Source organism: Heterodontus francisci, chromosome 5, assembly GCF_036365525.1.
Source record: "Heterodontus francisci isolate sHetFra1 chromosome 5, sHetFra1.hap1, whole genome shotgun sequence".
Classification (NCBI taxonomy): domain Eukaryota; kingdom Metazoa; phylum Chordata; class Chondrichthyes; order Heterodontiformes; family Heterodontidae; genus Heterodontus; species Heterodontus francisci.
This window is the reverse complement of record NC_090375.1, coordinates 58,526,631-58,544,822: the sequence shown is the minus strand read 5'-3', so window position 1 is coordinate 58,544,822 and position 18,192 is coordinate 58,526,631. Positions and strand designations below refer to the sequence as shown.

Sequence of the window (18,192 nt, the reverse complement as noted above, 5' to 3'; positions counted from 1 at the left end):
TTGGGTGGGACTTAAACCAACAACCTTCTGACTCAGGAGAGAGTGCTATCACTGAGTCAAGACTGTTACCTTGATCCAGTCAGATAGCTGAAACCAGCAGTTTATGAATGCTGATGGTGCCTTTTTTTTAAAAAAAAATCAATGTTGTAAAATCTTCTTTTCATTTTTGAACTACTTTTTTTGTTTTTCTCTTCCAGAGAGTTAAAACTCCGTAACTATGTACCAGAAGATAAAGAATTGAAACAACGCCAAGTGCCCAATGCCAAGCCAGCTTCAGGTTAGTACCATGTGTGATGAAACCCATGTTCTAGCCCCTGAAACCCTCTTTCACAGAAACAGAAACATAGAAAGATTAAGGGCATAGAAGGAGGCCATTCAGTCCATTGTTTCTGCGCTGGCCAAAGAAAGATTTCCAGCCTAATTCCACCTTCCGGTTCTTAGTCTGTATCCCTGTAGATTTTGGCACCTCAAGAGCATATTCAAGTGCTTTTTAAATGCAATGGCGGAGGGGGGGGGGTGGTGGTGCGGGGTTCTGCCTTGGCCACCCTTTCAGACAGTGATTTTCAGACACCCACCACCCTCTGGCTGCAACAATTACTCCTCAACTCCCCTCTAATCCTTCTATCAATTATGTTAAATCTGTGCCACCCTTCTCAGCTTTCTCACTAATCTCATTTTAAAATACTGTTGGGCTAGGGCTGACCCTACAGTAGTGGTCCATTTCAGGATAAAGTAATAGACTTACTTAAATATGTGCTATTGCCTACTGATTCATAAGTTTCGGAGAACTTTAATAACTTGATGATAACATGGGAAAACAGTTCTGCAAAGGAAAACCTCTGGACATACGTCATCCTTTTTAATTTGTACTAATGATTCAGAAACAAAGACGGACCTGTAACTGAAGATTTCACTGGTAAAATAGCAATTATATGGAACAAGAGTGAAGTGCGTTAAGATAAGGTGAGTTACACTCATTAGCTCAACAGAAAAATAGCAAGAGGAATGTGCAAAAACTGTCGATAATGCGTGTTTGGATTCGTAAAGGCCTAGATACTAAGCTCAGAATTGACATAAGGGAACAATTGAGGGTTAAAAAAGCAGCATACATTAAGTACATAGACAGCCGAGGAGTGTATGATAAGAGAGAACATGAAGAGATGAGAGAAGTAAAAAAAAAAATTAAGGCAAAGAGGAACTTAAAGTTAAATTATTAAGGAACATAAAATGCCTCCAAGTCCTTAAAATGCATATTGAGCAAGACCAGAAATAAGTTCAGGTGGGAACAGGGGTGAAGTCACAGTAATAGATATTTAAGGAGGCTTAAGGAGGAGGGACGAAGCAAGGTGAAGTTTCTGAAAAGAATTCTGGAGTGAAAGAGTTTCCTACTTTGAAATGAGGTGCCTGAGAGATTGTAAATGGTTCTGCAAAAATAGGTCCAGAATGCTCTGTGAAATTAAGTTGTGACAGGACAAGAAGGTACAGGGTCAAACTAATGCAAGACCAATTTGATGTGACAGTGATGAGCATGTGAGTAAACTAAGGTTGTGGAGGAGCAACAGCTGAGATCATTGATGAATGCCACAAGGGCTCAATATTAGGTTCATTCAAAGGGAATGATATGGCATGGGCCAAATTATCCGCATGTCACGTGACTGATTTCCCCCTCACACCCCAAACCTATCACATTTAATCCAGAATGAAAGGGCTGCAAGTTACAGACAATGTAGGAAAGTTTGGCAGGAGATAGTCCCTCATATGGAGTGGCATATTTCATTGGCTGGATGCCAGAAGATTGTGTTTAATATGGTCATAGGTTATTTTTCCTGAATCTTACCCAGAATTAAACACAAAATTATCAGGGAATTATCCTGTGAAACATTAACCTTTTTCATTTGCATTTATCCTCTATATATTTAAAAAAAAACCTTTGTTCAAATAAACTTCAAAATTAGGGAACAAAAAAGACAACAGCTTGTGTTTATATAGCAACTTTAACAAAGGAAACCATTCCAAGGTGCTTCACAGAAGGGTAATCAGAAAAAATTGACAGTCAAAGAAAGCGATATTAGGAAGCAAGACTAAAAGCTCGGTGAAAGAGGTAGGTTTTAAGGAGGGTCTGAAAGGAGGAGAGGTTTAGGGAGGGAATTCCAGAGCTTAGGGCCTAGATGGCTGAAGGCATGGCAGGCAATGATGGGATAAGGGAAGTGGGGAATGCACAACGCCAGAGCTAGAGGAAAGCATTTTTGGAGGACTGTATGGCTGGAGGGAGTCACAAAAACAAGGAGGGGTAAGGCCATGGAGGGATTTGAACATGAGACATATGAAAGATTAATAAAATCAAATTGAAAAATAGTTTTGCATGTCAGACCTGGTTCAACAACTCGCCCAGGCTCCTTCGATAGCACCTTCCAAACCGTGACCTCTACCACCTAGAAGGACAACGGCAGCATGCATGCATGGGAACGCCACCACCTGCAAATTCCCCACCAAGTCACACATCAGCCTGATTTGGACTGATTCCTTCACTGTCACTGGGTCAAAATTCTGGAGCTCCCAACAGCACTGTTGGAATACCTACACTACGTGGACTGCAGCAGTTCAAGAAGGCAGCTCACCACCACTTTCTCGAGGGCAATTCAGGATGGGCAATAAATGCTGGCTTTGACAGGGATGCTCACATCCCAAGAACTAATATAAGAAAAAATTGTCGCACTCTAGTTAGGGAAGGTAATCTGCCATCCTTACTTGGCCTGGCCTACGTGTGACTCCAGACCCACTGCAATGTGGTTGACTCTTAAAATGCCCTCTGAAATGGCCTATCAAGCCACTCAGTTCAAGGACAATAAATGCTGGCATAGCCAGCGAAGCCCACATCCCACAAAAAAAAAAAGAAAAAATGTCTTGGTGAGTGAATGCACTGATTGCTGTGGTACTGATTGCTGCCATGCAGCCCAGGAATGACCAATGTCTGATCTGTGCCGAGTTGGTTGAGCTCCACCTACACGGAGAGGGAGGGAGAAACCAAACAAGGTTCCTTTTGGTGATCACTAGCAGATAAGACTTGGTGGAAAGTCCAGCGTCTGGTTCAACTGTGAGAGTCCTTCTCGGTGCAGTATTCTAATGGCACTACCACATGATGATCGATTACTTAGACAAGGCACTGTAGGCTGGCAGTGAGTTGACATCTTGCAGGAAGGTGACGAGCCAGATTACTGTGCAACTTTCCCAGTGTCATTTGTTGCTGTATTTCAATTGCTGTTCTGTTCACGGCCACCCAATCTGTGTTTGTACCAACAGTGGAGGATAAGGTGAAGGATCAACTTGAAGCAGGGAAGCCTGAACCAATCATTGAAGAAGTGGTATGTTTGTCTTGTATTGCTACCTCTTACAGTAACTGCAAAATGACTTTCAACGGTCCAGCTTGGAAAGGTTTAGTCATGGAAACTAGACTTGGTGCTCTGGTAGCTCAGTGGGTGAATGAACTATCTGTGCAAAGGAGGTCCCGGGTGTGATCCCAAGTCTGTGCTGGTCTCAGTTGGAACAGAATTGCTAATGTTGTCCCCTTGTTTAAGAAGGGTAGCAGGGATAATCCAGGTAATTATAGACCGGTGAGCCTGACGTCAGTGGTAGGGAAGCTGCTGGAGAAGATACTGAGGGATAGGATCTATTCCCATTTGGAAGAAAATGGACTTATCAGTGATAGGCAACATGGTTTTGTGCAGGGAAGGTCATGTCTTACCAACTTAATAGAATTCTTTGAGGAAGTGACAAAGTTGATTGATGAGGGAAGGGCTATAGATGTCATATACATGGACTTCAGTAAGGCGTTTGATAAGGTTCCCCATGGTAGGCTGATGGAGAAAGTGAAGTCGCATGGGGTCCAAGGTGTACTAGCTAGATGGATAAAGAACTGGCTGGGCAACAGGAGACAGAGAGTAGCAGTGGAAGGGAGTTTCTCAAAATGGAGACGTGTGATCAGTGGTGTTCCACAGGGATCCGTGCTGGGACCACTGCTGTTTGTGATATACATAAATGATTTGGAGGAAAGTATAGGTGGTCTGATTAGCAAGTTTGCAGACGACACTAAGATTGGTGGAGTAGCAGATAGTGAAGGGGACTGTCAGAGAATACAGCAGAATATAGATAGATTGGTGAGTTGGGCAGAGAAATGGCAGATGGAGTTCAATCAGGGCAAATGCGAGGTGATGCATTTTGGAAGATCCAATTCAAGAGTGAACTATACAGTAAATGGAAAAGTCCTGGGGAAAATTGATGTACAGAGAGATTTGGGTGTTCAGGTCCATTGTTCCCTGAAGGTGGCAACGCAGGTCAATAGAGTGGTCAAGAAGGCATACGGCATGCTTTCCTTCATCGGACGGGGTATTGAGTACAAGGGTTGGCAGGTCATGTTACAGTTGTATAGGACTTTGGTTCGGCCACATTTGAAATACTGCGTGCAGTTCTGGTCGCCACATTACCAAAAGGATGTAGATGCTTTGGAGAGGGTGCAGAGGAGGTTCACCAGGATGTTGCCTGGTATGGAGGGCGCTAGCTATGAAGAGAGGTTGAGCAGATTAGGATTATTTTCATTAGAAAGACGGAGGTTGAGGGGGGACCTGATTGAGGTGTACAAAATCATGAGAGGTATAAACAGGGTGGATAGCAAGAAGCTTTTTCCCCAGAGTGGGGGATTCAATTACTAGGGGTCACGAGTTCAAAGTGAGAGGGGAAAAGTTTAGGGGGGATATGCGTGGAAAGTTCTTTACGCAGAGGGTGGTGGGTGCCTGGAACGCGTTGCCAGCGGAGGTGGTAGACGCGGGCACGATAGCGTCTTTTAAGATGTATCTAGACAGATACATGAATGGGCAGGAAGCAAAGAGATACAGACCCTTAGAAAATACGCGACATGTTTAGATAGAGGATCTGGATCGACGCAGGCTTGGAGGGCCAAAGGGCCTGTTCCTGTGCTGTAATGTTCTTTGTTCTTTGTTCAGTAGTCACAGTGCTGTAATTAGTCTTGGTGTTCCTAGATTTGGGAGGAAATGAATCACATTTTGCAGCACTGATGGTTGTGCATTGATTCTTGCTATATGCATCTGTCTGGCCAGCAGGTGAGAATAGAACTGTACATGGCTGTGCCGTCCTGCATGGTTCAATAGCATGCCAACACTCACTGTGTAGACTTACACATGAACGGTTGAAGGGCCCATATGTGGAACTGTACTGGACCATGAGTCAATGCTTTAAACAAGGGGGAGGCAGGAATAAATAAATAGCTAAGACCACAGTTGTTGTGAGGAGGCTGCTTGCTGACACTGTAAATGTCTTTTGTTAACAGCAATATTGATTGGCAACTCATACACTCCCTCCATCACTCGTCTACTGTGGCTGTAGTGTGTACTGTCTACTGAAGGCACTGTAGCAAGTCACCAAGTCTTCAGCAACACCTCTCAAGCTCACAACCCCCACCACGTAGAATAATAATGGCAGCAGTTACATGGGAGCACCAGCACCTTCAAATTTCTTTCCAAGTCATACACCATCATATCGCTGTTATTTCATCGTTACTGGGTCATAATCCTGGAACTATAAAACTTTGTGGGAGTACTTTCAGTACACGGATTGCACCAGTTCAAGAAGAAGGCCAACCAACAATTTCTCGGGTGAAAATACAAATGTGGTAAACAAGTGCTGATCTTGCCAGTAACAACCACTTCCCAAGAATGAATAAAAAAAGTTTTCTTTGAAAGTAAATCTCTTCAGCTTTAACCTCCTTGAGGCTTGGATCCCCTTGCCCCAAAGCTACTGGCCTTTTATGTGACTCCCTCTCTTTTGCTTCAACATTTGAGACTGAAGCCTCATCCCATTTGGCTCCTGAGGCTCACTCCTTAAACCTAATCAACTCTCCGTTTCTCTTCTTTCCTCTAAAAGCCAACTCAAAAGCCACCTTATGTTGACTGGGTTCACTGTTACCGCTCCGAATCTCTCCCCCTATAATCTTGGTGTCCTTTTTTCCTACGCTATTTCCATTTGTATCATGCCTTTTAATTAAGAGTAACAAAGCAATTTATTATATTTGACTTTCTTTGTTCCTTTTATGATGCCAGTTGGGTTGCAATATAAGCAAGGACTTTATGCTTCAGGTGTACAGGGCCTTGGTCCGACCTGATATGGAGTACAGAGTTCAGATGTTTTTTTTCTTCATGGGATGAGAGTGTAACTGGCAAGGCCAGCATTTGTTGCCCATCCCTATTTACTCTTGAGAAGGTGGTGGTGAGCCAGCTTCTTGAACTGCTGCAGTCCATTTGCTGTAGGTACACCCACAGCGATGTTGGGCAGTGATTTCCAGATTTTCAACCTTGCAACAGTCAAGGAATGGCAGTATCGTTTCAAGTCAGGATGGAGTGTGACTTGGAGGGAAACTTGCAGGTGATGCTGTTCCCATGTGTCTGCTGTCCTTATCCTTATGTTGGAGGGAAGGTCATTGATGAAGCAGCTGAAAGTGGTTGGGCCTAGTACACTACCCAAAGGAAATCCTGCAGCAACACCCTAGGGGTGAGATGCTATGAGCCCTTGCAATATTCCAGCAATATGGGCGGCGCAGTGATTAGCACCGCAGCCTCACACCTCCAGGGACCCGGGTTCGATTCTGGGTACTGCCTGTGTGGAGTTTGCAAGTTCTCCCTGTGTCTGCGTGGGTTTTCGCCGGGTGCTCCGGTTTCCTCCCACATCCAAAAGACTTGCAGGTGATAGGTAAATTGGCCGTTGTAAATTGCCCCTAGTGTAGGGAGGTGGTAGAGAATATGGGATTACTGTAGGGTTAGTATCAATGGGTGGTTGTTGGTCGGCACAGACTCGGTGGGCCGAAGGGCCTGTTTCAGTGCTGTATCTCTAAATAAATAAACTAAATAAAAATAAATGCTACTAAAGATTGTGCTCCATTACCGGCCACACCCCTAGCTAAGCTGTTGCAGTTCAGTTACAACACTGGCATCTACCCGACAATATGGAAAATTACCCATGTATGCCCTGTACACACAAAGCAGGACAAATCCAACCCGGTCAATTACTGCCCCATCGGTCTACTCTCTGTCATCAGCAAAGTGATGGAAGGTGTTGTCGACAGTGCTATCAGGCAGCACTTACTCAGCAATAACCTGCTCACTGATGCAGTTCCACCAGGGCTACTCGGCTCCTGACGTCATTACAGCCTTGGTCCAAATATGGACAGAAAAGCTTAACTCGAGGTGAGGTGAGAATGACTGCCCTTGATATCAAGGCAGAATTTTACTGAGTGTGACATCAAGGAACCCTAGCAAAATGGGAATCGAGGGGAAAACTCTCCACTGGTTGGCGTCATACTTAGCGCAAAGGAACTCACCACCTATCGCCCCAGTATGGGTGCAGCTGCAACAACACTGAAGAAGCTCGACTCCATCCAGGACAAAGCAACCCCCTTGGTTGGCACCCCATCAACCACCTTCAACCTTCACTCCCTTCACCATCGCACAGTGGCAGCAGTGTGTACCATCTTCAAGATGCACTGCAGCATCTCACCAAGGCTCCTTCGACAGCACCTTCCAAACCCATGACTTCTACCAAAGGACAAGAGCAGCAGATGCTTGGGAACACCACCACAAGTTCCTCTCCAAGCCATGCCACATCCTGACTTGGAACTCTATCGCCATTCCTTCACTGTCGCTGGGTCAAAATCGTGGAACTCCCTCCCTAACAGCACATGGACTGTAGCGGTTCAAGAAGGTGGCTCGCCATCACCTTCTCGAGGGCAATTAGGGATGGGCAGTAAATGCTGACATAGCCAGCAATACCCATATCTCGTGAAAGAATTTTTAAAAATTAATCTCCAAAAATCACAACCGCCTTTCTTTGTGCAAAGTATGACTCCAACCAGTGGAGAGTTTCCCCTGATTCCCATTGACTTGAATTTTGCTAAGCCTCCTTGATGCCACACTCGGTCAAATACTGTAGTGATGTCAAGGGCACTCACTCTCGCCTCACCTCTGGAATACAGCTCTTTTGTTAATGTTTGGACCAAGACTGTAATGAGGCCTGGAGCTGAGCGGTGCTGGCAGAACCCAAACTGAGCATTGGCGAGCAGGTTATTGCTGAGTATGTGCCACTTGATAACCTTGTCACTGACACCTTCTGTCACGTTGCTGATGCTTGAGAGAAAACTGATGGGGCAGTAATTGGCCAGATTGGATTTGTCCTGCGTTTTGTGGGCAGGACATAAACTGGACAATTTTCCACATTGTTGGGTAGATGCCAGTGTTGTAGCTGTACTGCAACAGCTTGGATCAGTGTATGGCTAGTTCTGGAACCCAAGTCTTCAGTACTACAGTTGGGGTATTGTCAGGGCCCATAGTCTTTCTTGTATCCAGTGCCTTCAGCCATTTCTTAATATCAAGTGGAGTGAATTGAATTGACTGCAGACTGGCATGCATGATGCTGGGGTCCTCAGGAGGAGGCCGAGATTGATCATCCACTCCTCAATTTTGGCTGAAGATGGTTGCAGATGCTCCAGGCTTGTCTTTTGCGCGGTCATGCTGTTCTCCCATAATTGAGGATGTTTGTGGAGTTTCTACCTCCAGTTAATTGTTTAATCATCCACCACCATTCATGACTGTTGTTCACTAATGTCCTTTAGGGAAGGAAATCTGCCATCCTTACCTGGTCTGGCCTACTCGTGATTCCAGACCCTCCGCAATGTGGTTGACTCTTAACTGCCCTCTGAAATGGCCTAGCAAGCTACTCAGTTGTCAAGGGCAATTAGGGATGGGCAACATATGCTGGCCTTGCCAGTGATGCCCACATCCCATGAAAGAATAAAAAAAGTAATTAATCCTGTCTCACTACACAATGTTAAATCTGAAATAACCTGTTCCCCAGTTGGTTCTTCAACATACTGTTAGTACCTGGAGCATTATGGACAGGTCTGGTACAGAGCATCTGTTCATTAGAATGCCCTGGGAATGTTGAGAATTGTATTTGTGTTCCAGTCTCCCAATTACTATCCTTATAATTTCCCAGGGCATTTTCCTAGGTGGATCCTCTATAGCAGATACATAGTGTAACTTCCTGTAATGTCTGCCATTTTGGAGGCACTTCAACTTCTATTTCGGCTTCACCTAACTCAACTGTTCCCCAACCCCTTCCCAAGGAGCAAACTCACTAAATGGTACCTGACCAGCATGGGTTGCCTTTGAATGAGACAAGGGGACCGAGGTGCTTAGCTTCTATATGATACCTGTGTTGGGTTCTCAACTACTTGGTAAATGTCCCATTTGTGACTTACGCTCATGACGATGAAGATCTCCGCACCTTTTTTGTTTTGCATGTTTCAGCCAGGATTATGAATAAGAACTGAAGAATCTCAGCTGTGACTCCAAGATACAAAGTGAAGTTTTCTACAATGTGCCTTGATCCCAATCTCAAAAATGTGACAATTTCTTACCCAGCCATCAGCCATCTTCCAGCCCCTCTGAGTGAGACTGCTCGTTCTTGTGCCAATGCTCAAGTTCGTTTCTTGTTGGACACTGACAGCCAGTAGACATCTTGTAGATTTGGACTGGAATTGAACCCAAGTCCTGGAGGTGAAAGGACAGTGATAGCCTATCCTGTTACCCTTCTGGTTTTCAATATGGTTTTGAAGAGCTGAAATAGTTGAATTTCCATTATTAAATTATTATTAATGTTTTAACCTTACTTTGTAGGATTTGGTGAACCTTGCACCCAGGAAGCCTGACTGGTACGTGACTGAGTTTTCTTTATCTCTCAAGATGATATTTTCGAAAGCAATTTATTTAATTTGTATGCAAGTTAATCTACCTGTCCTACTTAGCCCGTGTGACATTTTTCAATTTGTCACCCTGTCCATCTTGAGACCTTTATTTGATTGCCAAGTTAACAGTGGATTAGAGGGCATTTTCTAAGGATGCTGTGGTGGTAAAGACTTGTTTCTTTTGCAGGGATCTGAAAAGGGATGTAGCCAAGAAATTGGAAAAGCTGGAGAAGAGGACACAGAGAGCGATAGCAGAACTAATCCGTGAGTAATTAATGAATTAACTGGTTTCATTGCATTCAAAGGCAGCTGACATTGACGAGTACAAAAGAAAGTTGACAAAACTGATCATGGCAATTTGTTTGCCATGGTTAAGGGTTTAAAACGCAGACACAAATTAAAAATTAGGAAGGCAGTCGGTAGGTTCTTTTTCACCCAAAGGGAAATCAAGTTGTGGAATCAGTTACGGGAATGACATTGAAGTGGACTAGTGGAGGAGGGATTGAGGGAGATAGTGAGAAAGGACTTGGTAGGGTTGATCTATGAAAAAGAAAGAACTTGCATTTATATAGCAGTTTTCAAGCCTTCAGGATGTCCCAAAGCTGTTGTCTTGTAGGAAAGTGGATCAGCCAATGCGCTAACAACAAGGTGCCACAATCAGCAATGAGATAGGTAGTATGTTTTTAGTGGTGACCAGGCAGCCCCCAGTCAGAAAGGTTCTGTCCCACCACAGTCCACCTGCTTCAATGGGTGTTTGGAGCTCAGGGTCATTGTCTGACAGGTGGACTGTAAGACCGCACCAAACAGCACGACAAAAAATGAAAGAAGGTACCAGCCCTTTGTTTTGCAAGCTGGAACATCAGAACCATGTGTCCTGGCCTGTCAGAAGACGTTACACAAATCGATGACTCTCGGAAGACCGCCATCATTTAACAACGAGCTCAGTAGACTCAATGTGGACATTGCAGCACTTCAGGAGATAACGCCTCTCTGCGAGCGGATCTCTAAGAGAGCAAGCCTACACCTTCTACTGGCAAGATAGGGATCCAGAAGAACCAAGACAGCATGGAGTGGGCTTCACCATCAGAAACTCTGCTCAGCCTACAAATGGCTTGGAGCACATACTGTCCATCCGACTGCTCACTGCCTCTGGTCCAGTACACCTACTCAGCATCTATGCTCCAACACTCTGCTCCCCACCTGAAGTTAAAGACCAGTTCTACGAGGAACTCCATAATATCATTAGTAGCATTCCTAATACCGAACATTTGTTCCTGTTGGGGACTTTAACGCTAGGGTTGGGGCCGACCATGACTCATGGCCCTCCTGCCTCGGGCACTATGGCATTGGAAGGATGAATGAGAATGGACAGAGGCTGCTGGAGTTGGGTACCTATCACAACCTCTGCATCACCAACTTGTTCTTTCATACTAAACCCTGTCACCAGGTTTCATGGAGACACCCAAGATCACGTCGTTGGCACCAGCTGGACCTCATCGTCACAAGGCGAGCCTCTATAAACAGTCCAAATCACACACAGCTTCCACAGTGTGGACTGCGACACTGATCATTCCCTGGTGTTCAGCATAGTTAGACTCAAACTAAAGAAGCCACGTCACTCCAAGCAGAAGGGCCGCCCACGCATCAATGCTAACAGAATTTCTTACCCACAGCTGTCACAAAAGTTTCTTAATTCACTTGAAAAAGCCCTTCAAAACACTCCTGCAGGGGATGCAGAGACCAAATGGGACCACATCAGAGATGCCATCTATGACTCAGCAATGACCACCTTTGGCAAACGTGAGAAGCAGAATGCAGACTGGTTTCAATCTCACTCTGAAGAGATGGAACCAGTCATAGCTGCCAAGCGCACTGCACTGCTGAACTACAAGAAAGCCCCCAGCGAGTTAACATCCTTAGCACTTAAAGCCGCCTGAGGCACCGCGCAAAGAACAGCCAGGCGCCATGCAAATGACTACTGGCAACACCTATGCAGCCGTATTCAGCTGGCCCTCCGACACCGGAAACATCAGAGGAATGTATGATGGCATTAAGAGAGCTTTTGGGCCAACTATCAAGAAGATTGCCCCCCTCAAGTCTAAATCGGGGGACACGATCACTGACCAATGCAAGCAAATGGACTGCTGGGTGGAGCACTACCTAGAACTGTACTCCAGGGAGAATGCTGTCACTGATACCACCCTCAATGCAGCCCAGTCTCTGCCAGTCATGGATGAGCTGGACGAACAGCCAACAAAATCGGAACTCAGTAATGCCATTGATTCTATAGCCAGTGGAAAAGCCCCTGGAAAGGATGGCATTACCCCTGAAATAATCAAGAGTGCCAAGCCTGCTATACTCTCAGCACTCCATGAACTGCTTTGCCTGTGCTGGGATGAGGGAGCAGTACCACAGGACATGCACGATGCTAATATCATCACCCACTATAAGAACAAGGGTGACAGCAACAACTACCCTGCTCAGCATAATGGGGAAAGCCTTCGCTCGAGTAGTTTTAAACAGACTCCAGAAGCTGGCTGAGCGTGTCTACCCTGAGGCAGAGTGCGGCTTTCAAGCAGAGAGAGAACATGCTGTTCTCCCTTCGCCAGCTACAGAAGAAATGCCGCGAACAACGGATGCCCCTCGACATTGCCTTCATTGATCTCACCAAAGCCTTTGACCTCATCAGCAGACGTCGTCTTTTCAGACTAGTAGCAAAGATCGGATGTCCACCAAAGCTACTAAGTATCATCACCTCATTCCATGACAATATGAAAGGCACAATTCAGCATAGCGGTGCTGCATCAGACCCCTTTCCTATCCTGAGTGGCGTGAAACAGGACTGTGTTCTCGCATCTACACTGTTTGGGATCATCTTCTCCCTGCTGCTCTCACATGCGTTCAAGTCGTCAGAAGAAGGAATTTTCCTTCAAGATGAGATGGCAGGTTGTTCAACCTTGTCTGTTTTAGAGCGAAGACCAAAGTACGGAAGGTCCTCATCAGGGAACTCCTCTTTGATGACGATGCTGCATTAACATCCCACGCAGAAGAGTGTCTGCAGAGACTCATGGACAGGATTGCGGCTGCCTGCAACAAATTTGGCCTAACCATTAGCCTCAAGAAAACGAACATCATGGGACAGGACGTCAGAAATGCTCCATCTTTTAATATCGGCGACCACGCTCTGGAAGTGGTTCAACAGTTCACCTACCTAGGCTCAACTATCACCAGTAACCTGTCTCTCGATGCAGAAATCAACAAGCACATGGAAAAAATATCCACTTCTATGTCCAGACTAGCCAAGAGGGTGTGGGAAAATGCACACTGACACAGAACACAAAAGTCCGAGTGTTTAAGCCTGTGTCCTCAGTACCTTGCTCTACGGCAGCGAGGCCTGGACAACGTATGTCAGCCAAGAGCGACGTCTCAACTCATTCCATCTTGGCTGTCTCAGGAGAATCCTTGGCATCAGGTTGCAGGACCGTATCTCCAACGCAGAAGTCCTCGAGGTGGCCAACATCCCCAGCATATACGCCCCACTGAGCCAGCGGCGCTTGAGATGGCTTGGCCATGTGAGCCGCATGGAAGATGGCAGGATCCCCAAGGACGCATTGTACAGTGAGCTCGTCACTGGTATCAGAACCACCGGCCGTCCATGTCTCTGTTTTAAAGATGTCTCGACATGAAGTCCTGCAACATTGACCACAAGTCGTGGGAGTCAGTTGCCAGCGATCGTCAGAGCTGGCGGACAGCCATAACGGCAGGGATAAAGAGAGGCTAGTTGAAGAGACTTAGCAGTTGGCAGGAAACGAGACAGAAGTGTAAGGAGAGAGCCAACTGTGTAACAGCCCTGGCAACTAATTTTATCTGCAGCGCCTGTGGAAGAGTCTGTCACTCTAGCATTGGCCTTTATAGCCACTCTAGGCGCTGCTCCACAAACCACTGACCACCTCTAGGCGCTTACCCATTGTCTCTCGAGACAAGGAAGCCAAAGAAAAATTTGAGGAATAAATATTGGCTACAGGACTGGCAGAACTCCTCTGCTCTTTCAATTGTAATGATTGAAAACACTGACCCGTAAATTACAAGAGAACAAATTGATGACACTTAAAAGGTTGTCACGGTTTATTTAAAATGATGACAGAAAATGGTTACAAATTGAAAAGGTTGAGAAAGAAGAGTGAAGAAAGTAGTAAAAAGCATGCTTTGTTACTTTCAGCAAGTAAATGCTTCATCAATATCTCACTGAAATATGTTGTAACTATTAGTAAAACACTCACCCGTAGTGGCCAGCTCCTGTTGATTGTTGGTTCTCTTCCCAGTGATCTGTCGACTCCCTCTGCATGAGATCTCTTTCCAACAATTAGCTGGGTTTTCTTCCCTTGACTGCAATGCTGCTTTCTTGCGACTGCTGCCAAGGTCTCCAATGTGTTCAACCTGTTTATACCCTTTTCAGAGGATGTGATTAGTTTATTGTATTGACAGGCCACACCATCCTATGAAGCTTCTTTGAAAAGCACAATACCCAATTATCCTTTGTTTAAACCTTGATTTGAATTGGCCCAGAAAGTTGTCCGTCTCTCTTTTGCTTTCTCCACTAATTTTCCATTATTTCAAGCCCCTTGCAGTCAGTCTTTTAGAAACAGATGGCACACTGTGCTTCATCTTATCTAAGTTCTACCATCTTTCCAAGGCCACATGTTCATAAATTCAAAACACCAATGTCTCTTGCTTGCCTGTATTTTCTCTGTTGTTTTTCCTGCTAGCGTTTGTTTTTGTATCTCGGCTCAGCAAGTTCAGGTTTATTTTAGAAAGACTGCAATTTGCACAGGAGCTTTTGTTTTCAGTCCAGTTCGTTTTGTTGTAGGGCATGACGAGGAATATGGCCTACACAGCAAGTTTTTTGCCATGAATTCATTTTTAAAATGTTTTTTTTCCTACACAAGGCTCTTATGGGATTCTTTTAAATTTTCATATGAAAGTGCAGATGAGGGCCTCTGTTTAATGTTTCGAAAGTCAGTAACTCTGACAGTGCACTATTCCCTCAGTACTAAAAGCTAGGAGTAAAAAGGGAAGTCATGGGAAACTTTTTCACTTAGCATGGAAGAGTTGTGGACAAGTTACCTAGAATTATGTGCCCAAGTGGAAGGAATGTTACTAGTGGGCCAAGGTTGACATTTGAAAGATATTTCCTGAACCTAACAGTTCTTATATTATGGAATGCTTTACCACAAGTAGTTACCGAGGCAGAAGCTACAATGTAATTTGAAAAGGAATTCGATAAGTATTTGAAAGGAAATGGCTTTAGAGTAGACTGAAAGTCTGTTCCCAGCATTGGTGCAATGGGCTAAATAGCCTGCTTCTGTGCTGTAATTTCTACCATTCTGTGCACTGTGTATCCCTGTAGAAAGTGTGTGTGTAACTGGTCAAGATCAGGATCAGTCTTGACTGTGAGTGTGATGCCAGTCAATTTTGACCAGCCATTGAACAGTTATGATAAAGGTCGCAGAAACGTTAACTCTGCTTCTCTCTCCACAGATGCTGCCTGATCTGCTGAGTACTTCCAGCACTTTCTGTTTTATTTTAATATTGAACAACCTGCAGGCCAACCTCCCACAGTGCCAATCGGGAGTCATTACCGTCAGCAGGGGAGGATGAAGATTAGGGAGAATAAATAAATGTGGAAAAAAGCCACAATTAAACATGGACAACTGGCAGCATAGAACATATACAGTGGTGCTCTTCCATCATTAGTGGACGGGAACCACAAGCAAACTAGATCCTGTGAACACCCAACACACCATCACAAAATATATCTCTCTTGCACTCGCTCTCTCCGTGCTTTCCCTCTCTCCATGCTTGCTGTTCTCTGTCTCATGCTTACTCTCCCACTTTCAAAATGTCTTACTTTCTCACCCTCCCTCAGGCACTCTTCCCGGCATTCTCTTCTCCGTGCGCTCTAACTCTTTCTCACTGTCGTACTGCTTTGCTCTCACTCATTCACTCCTTTGCTCTCAATCTCTCCCTCGCTGTCATTCAGTCACTCTCATTTACAAATACACTCGATTAGTCACAAATGCATCGACTTTATATTACACCTTAAAGCCTGGCTCGAGTATAAAATTAAAACCCGACCCGACAACAGCCAACCCGAACCAGAGTCCTTTAATTTTGTTAAAGTCCGACCTGGCCTGAAAATAACAACATATTATTGAAACAGAAAAAAGATCGTAGATTCAAATAAAAACAATACGAAACAAAACAGTCCAGCCTGACCCGATCCCGAATGCTGGACGCAGAATACGGACCCGACCCGAACCCGACACATGTAGTCCGGGTAGGGTAGCCAGGCTTTATTACATCTGACTTTGTTCAAGTGTGATAATTGAAGCAGTGAGCACTGGAGTCCGCCATCAAGCGGCGGCTATTAGTTTGGGGAGGGGGGGGTGCTGGTAGGGGAAGAGAGAGAAGGAAGTCTGTTCTCAAATTTGAAATAATATTGGGGTAATGTTAATTATTTATTTTCAATCCCACAGGGGAGAAACTAAAAGGCAATGAAGATGACCTGGCATCTGCAGTTGGAGCTGTGAAACAGGAGGATTATGACTCAGAGTGATTCAGGTTCTCACATGGACAGTAGGGGTGAAGGCCAGCCACAAACCAGCTGACTTCTGGGAATAGGAACACTGCCATATCATCTGGAGTCTTCTGTTCACCTCAGAAGGAAACCAACTGGGTGCTCACAATAAAGAGCAAGGAGGCCATTCGACCGTCCTTCCAAAAAGATCCTGCAGTCGTCTGCACCGTGATTGTCCTGAAGTTTATTCAGTGATTCCAATGTGTCTCCCGCCTTACCTGGAATTCCATTCCACATGTTGATGTGTGAAGAACTTCAATCCTAAACTTGCTTGTCCCTTTGTCACGGTTTATCTTGACATGTCCCAGGATTTACTTTTTCTATGTCATTTACTATGCTCTACACCTTCGCTAGATTCCTATCAGTTACATCCTTTCCAAGACAAAGAGACAGATTTTTCTTATAACTCCTTCTGATGCTAGAGATCAGCCTCTTAGATTCTTCTCTGCACCGACTGCAGGGGTTGGATGACTCTTTCATGTCTTGCTGACCAGAGTTGGACACAGTAGTCGGTGCAGTCTGACCAGAGTACTGTGCAGTTATGCACAAGCAGTTGTTCACTTTGGAGTGCTGTCTCATTTTTGTACATTCTCTCCCTGTTTCTCAAGTGGTGAAACCTACTAACCTTACCGCAAAGCCTATCTGACACCTGCAGCATAATTAACTTCCCCGAGAGACAATTAATGTATCTTTATTATCATGCTGTCTGCCTTCAGCTCACCTGGTCCTACAGGAAATCGTATCGATTTGTTGTGAATTGGAGGGTGGAAGAATGGGGCTGTGAGGTCATACAAGAACCAAAACTTGTATCGGGATCTGAAAAGTTAAGCCTGCACCATTAAAACCCATTGCAATCGCAGAATGTAATTCATGCCAGTGGTTGCATACCTATAATCTGAGCTCACTAATAAACTTCTCTAAGGTTTAAACATAACATAAATCTGCAAAGATTGAATATCTGAAACAAAAAGAAACCCCAACTAGCTGAAGTACAGGGTATGCCAGGCAGTATGTGGAAAAGGAAAGGCAGGTAAAGACCCTCCATCAGAAATGGTGAAGAGTCCGTACCCTGAATGTTGCCACGTGGGCGGAACTGCTGTATGTTCCAGCAATTTTACTTTTAAAAGGTGCGAGTTTCATCTTGAGTTTCAGCCCAGCATGTTATTATGTGGTATATCTCTTTCTTTATATCTGTGAAGATTGTAAGCCTCTATCCTGTGTGTGTGTCTGTAATCCTCTGTGTGGGGATGCGTCAGTGTCTGTCTGCTTGTCCCTGTATGAGAGTTATGTCCACAACTCACTCCCTCTTTGTTTATGTGTGCTGTTGCCATGAGTCAGAATTGGGGTTTCACTAAATAGATTACCCCCTTGTTTACTGGTTGTCCTCTCTACTCTGTGATGTTTTGAACAGTTCTTTCCCTACATTTTGTATAAAATGCTGCACCAATTTATAATAAAACAAGTATAAACCAAATCTACTGGGTTACAGTGAAATAAACCAGGCTGATTTTTGAAGTAAGTGATTAGTCAAATAATCTCAACCAGGACTGTTCAGACTTCAGCACATGAGCCAAGCCCAGTCTACCAGGCCTATCCCATCAGCCCTGACAACCTGACCCATAGGGACACCTGCATTCCTCTAGCCCTGACAACCTGATTCATATGGACACCTGCATTCCACCAGCCCTAACAACCCAACCTGTAGAAGCCAAGCACAGTCGACCAGTCCTGACAACCTCATCGGTAGGGT

General features: G+C 44.9%; 1 protein-coding gene across 1 annotated transcript in view; it reads left to right on the top strand.

Moving 5' to 3' along the window:
- ccdc12 (coiled-coil domain containing 12) overlaps nucleotides 1-17,916 on the top strand; it is a 101,667-nt gene extending 83,751 nt beyond the window's left edge. The window contains exons 3-7 of the mRNA XM_068031508.1: nucleotides 198-277; nucleotides 3,301-3,362; nucleotides 9,738-9,772; nucleotides 9,993-10,069; nucleotides 16,342-17,916. Of these exons, the coding sequence (XP_067887609.1) occupies nucleotides 198-277; nucleotides 3,301-3,362; nucleotides 9,738-9,772; nucleotides 9,993-10,069; nucleotides 16,342-16,421 (334 nt within the window). The 3' untranslated portion in view covers nucleotides 16,422-17,916. The remainder of the gene's footprint in view (nucleotides 1-197; nucleotides 278-3,300; nucleotides 3,363-9,737; nucleotides 9,773-9,992; nucleotides 10,070-16,341) is intronic.
- Nucleotides 17,917-18,192: the final 276 nt, after the last annotated feature.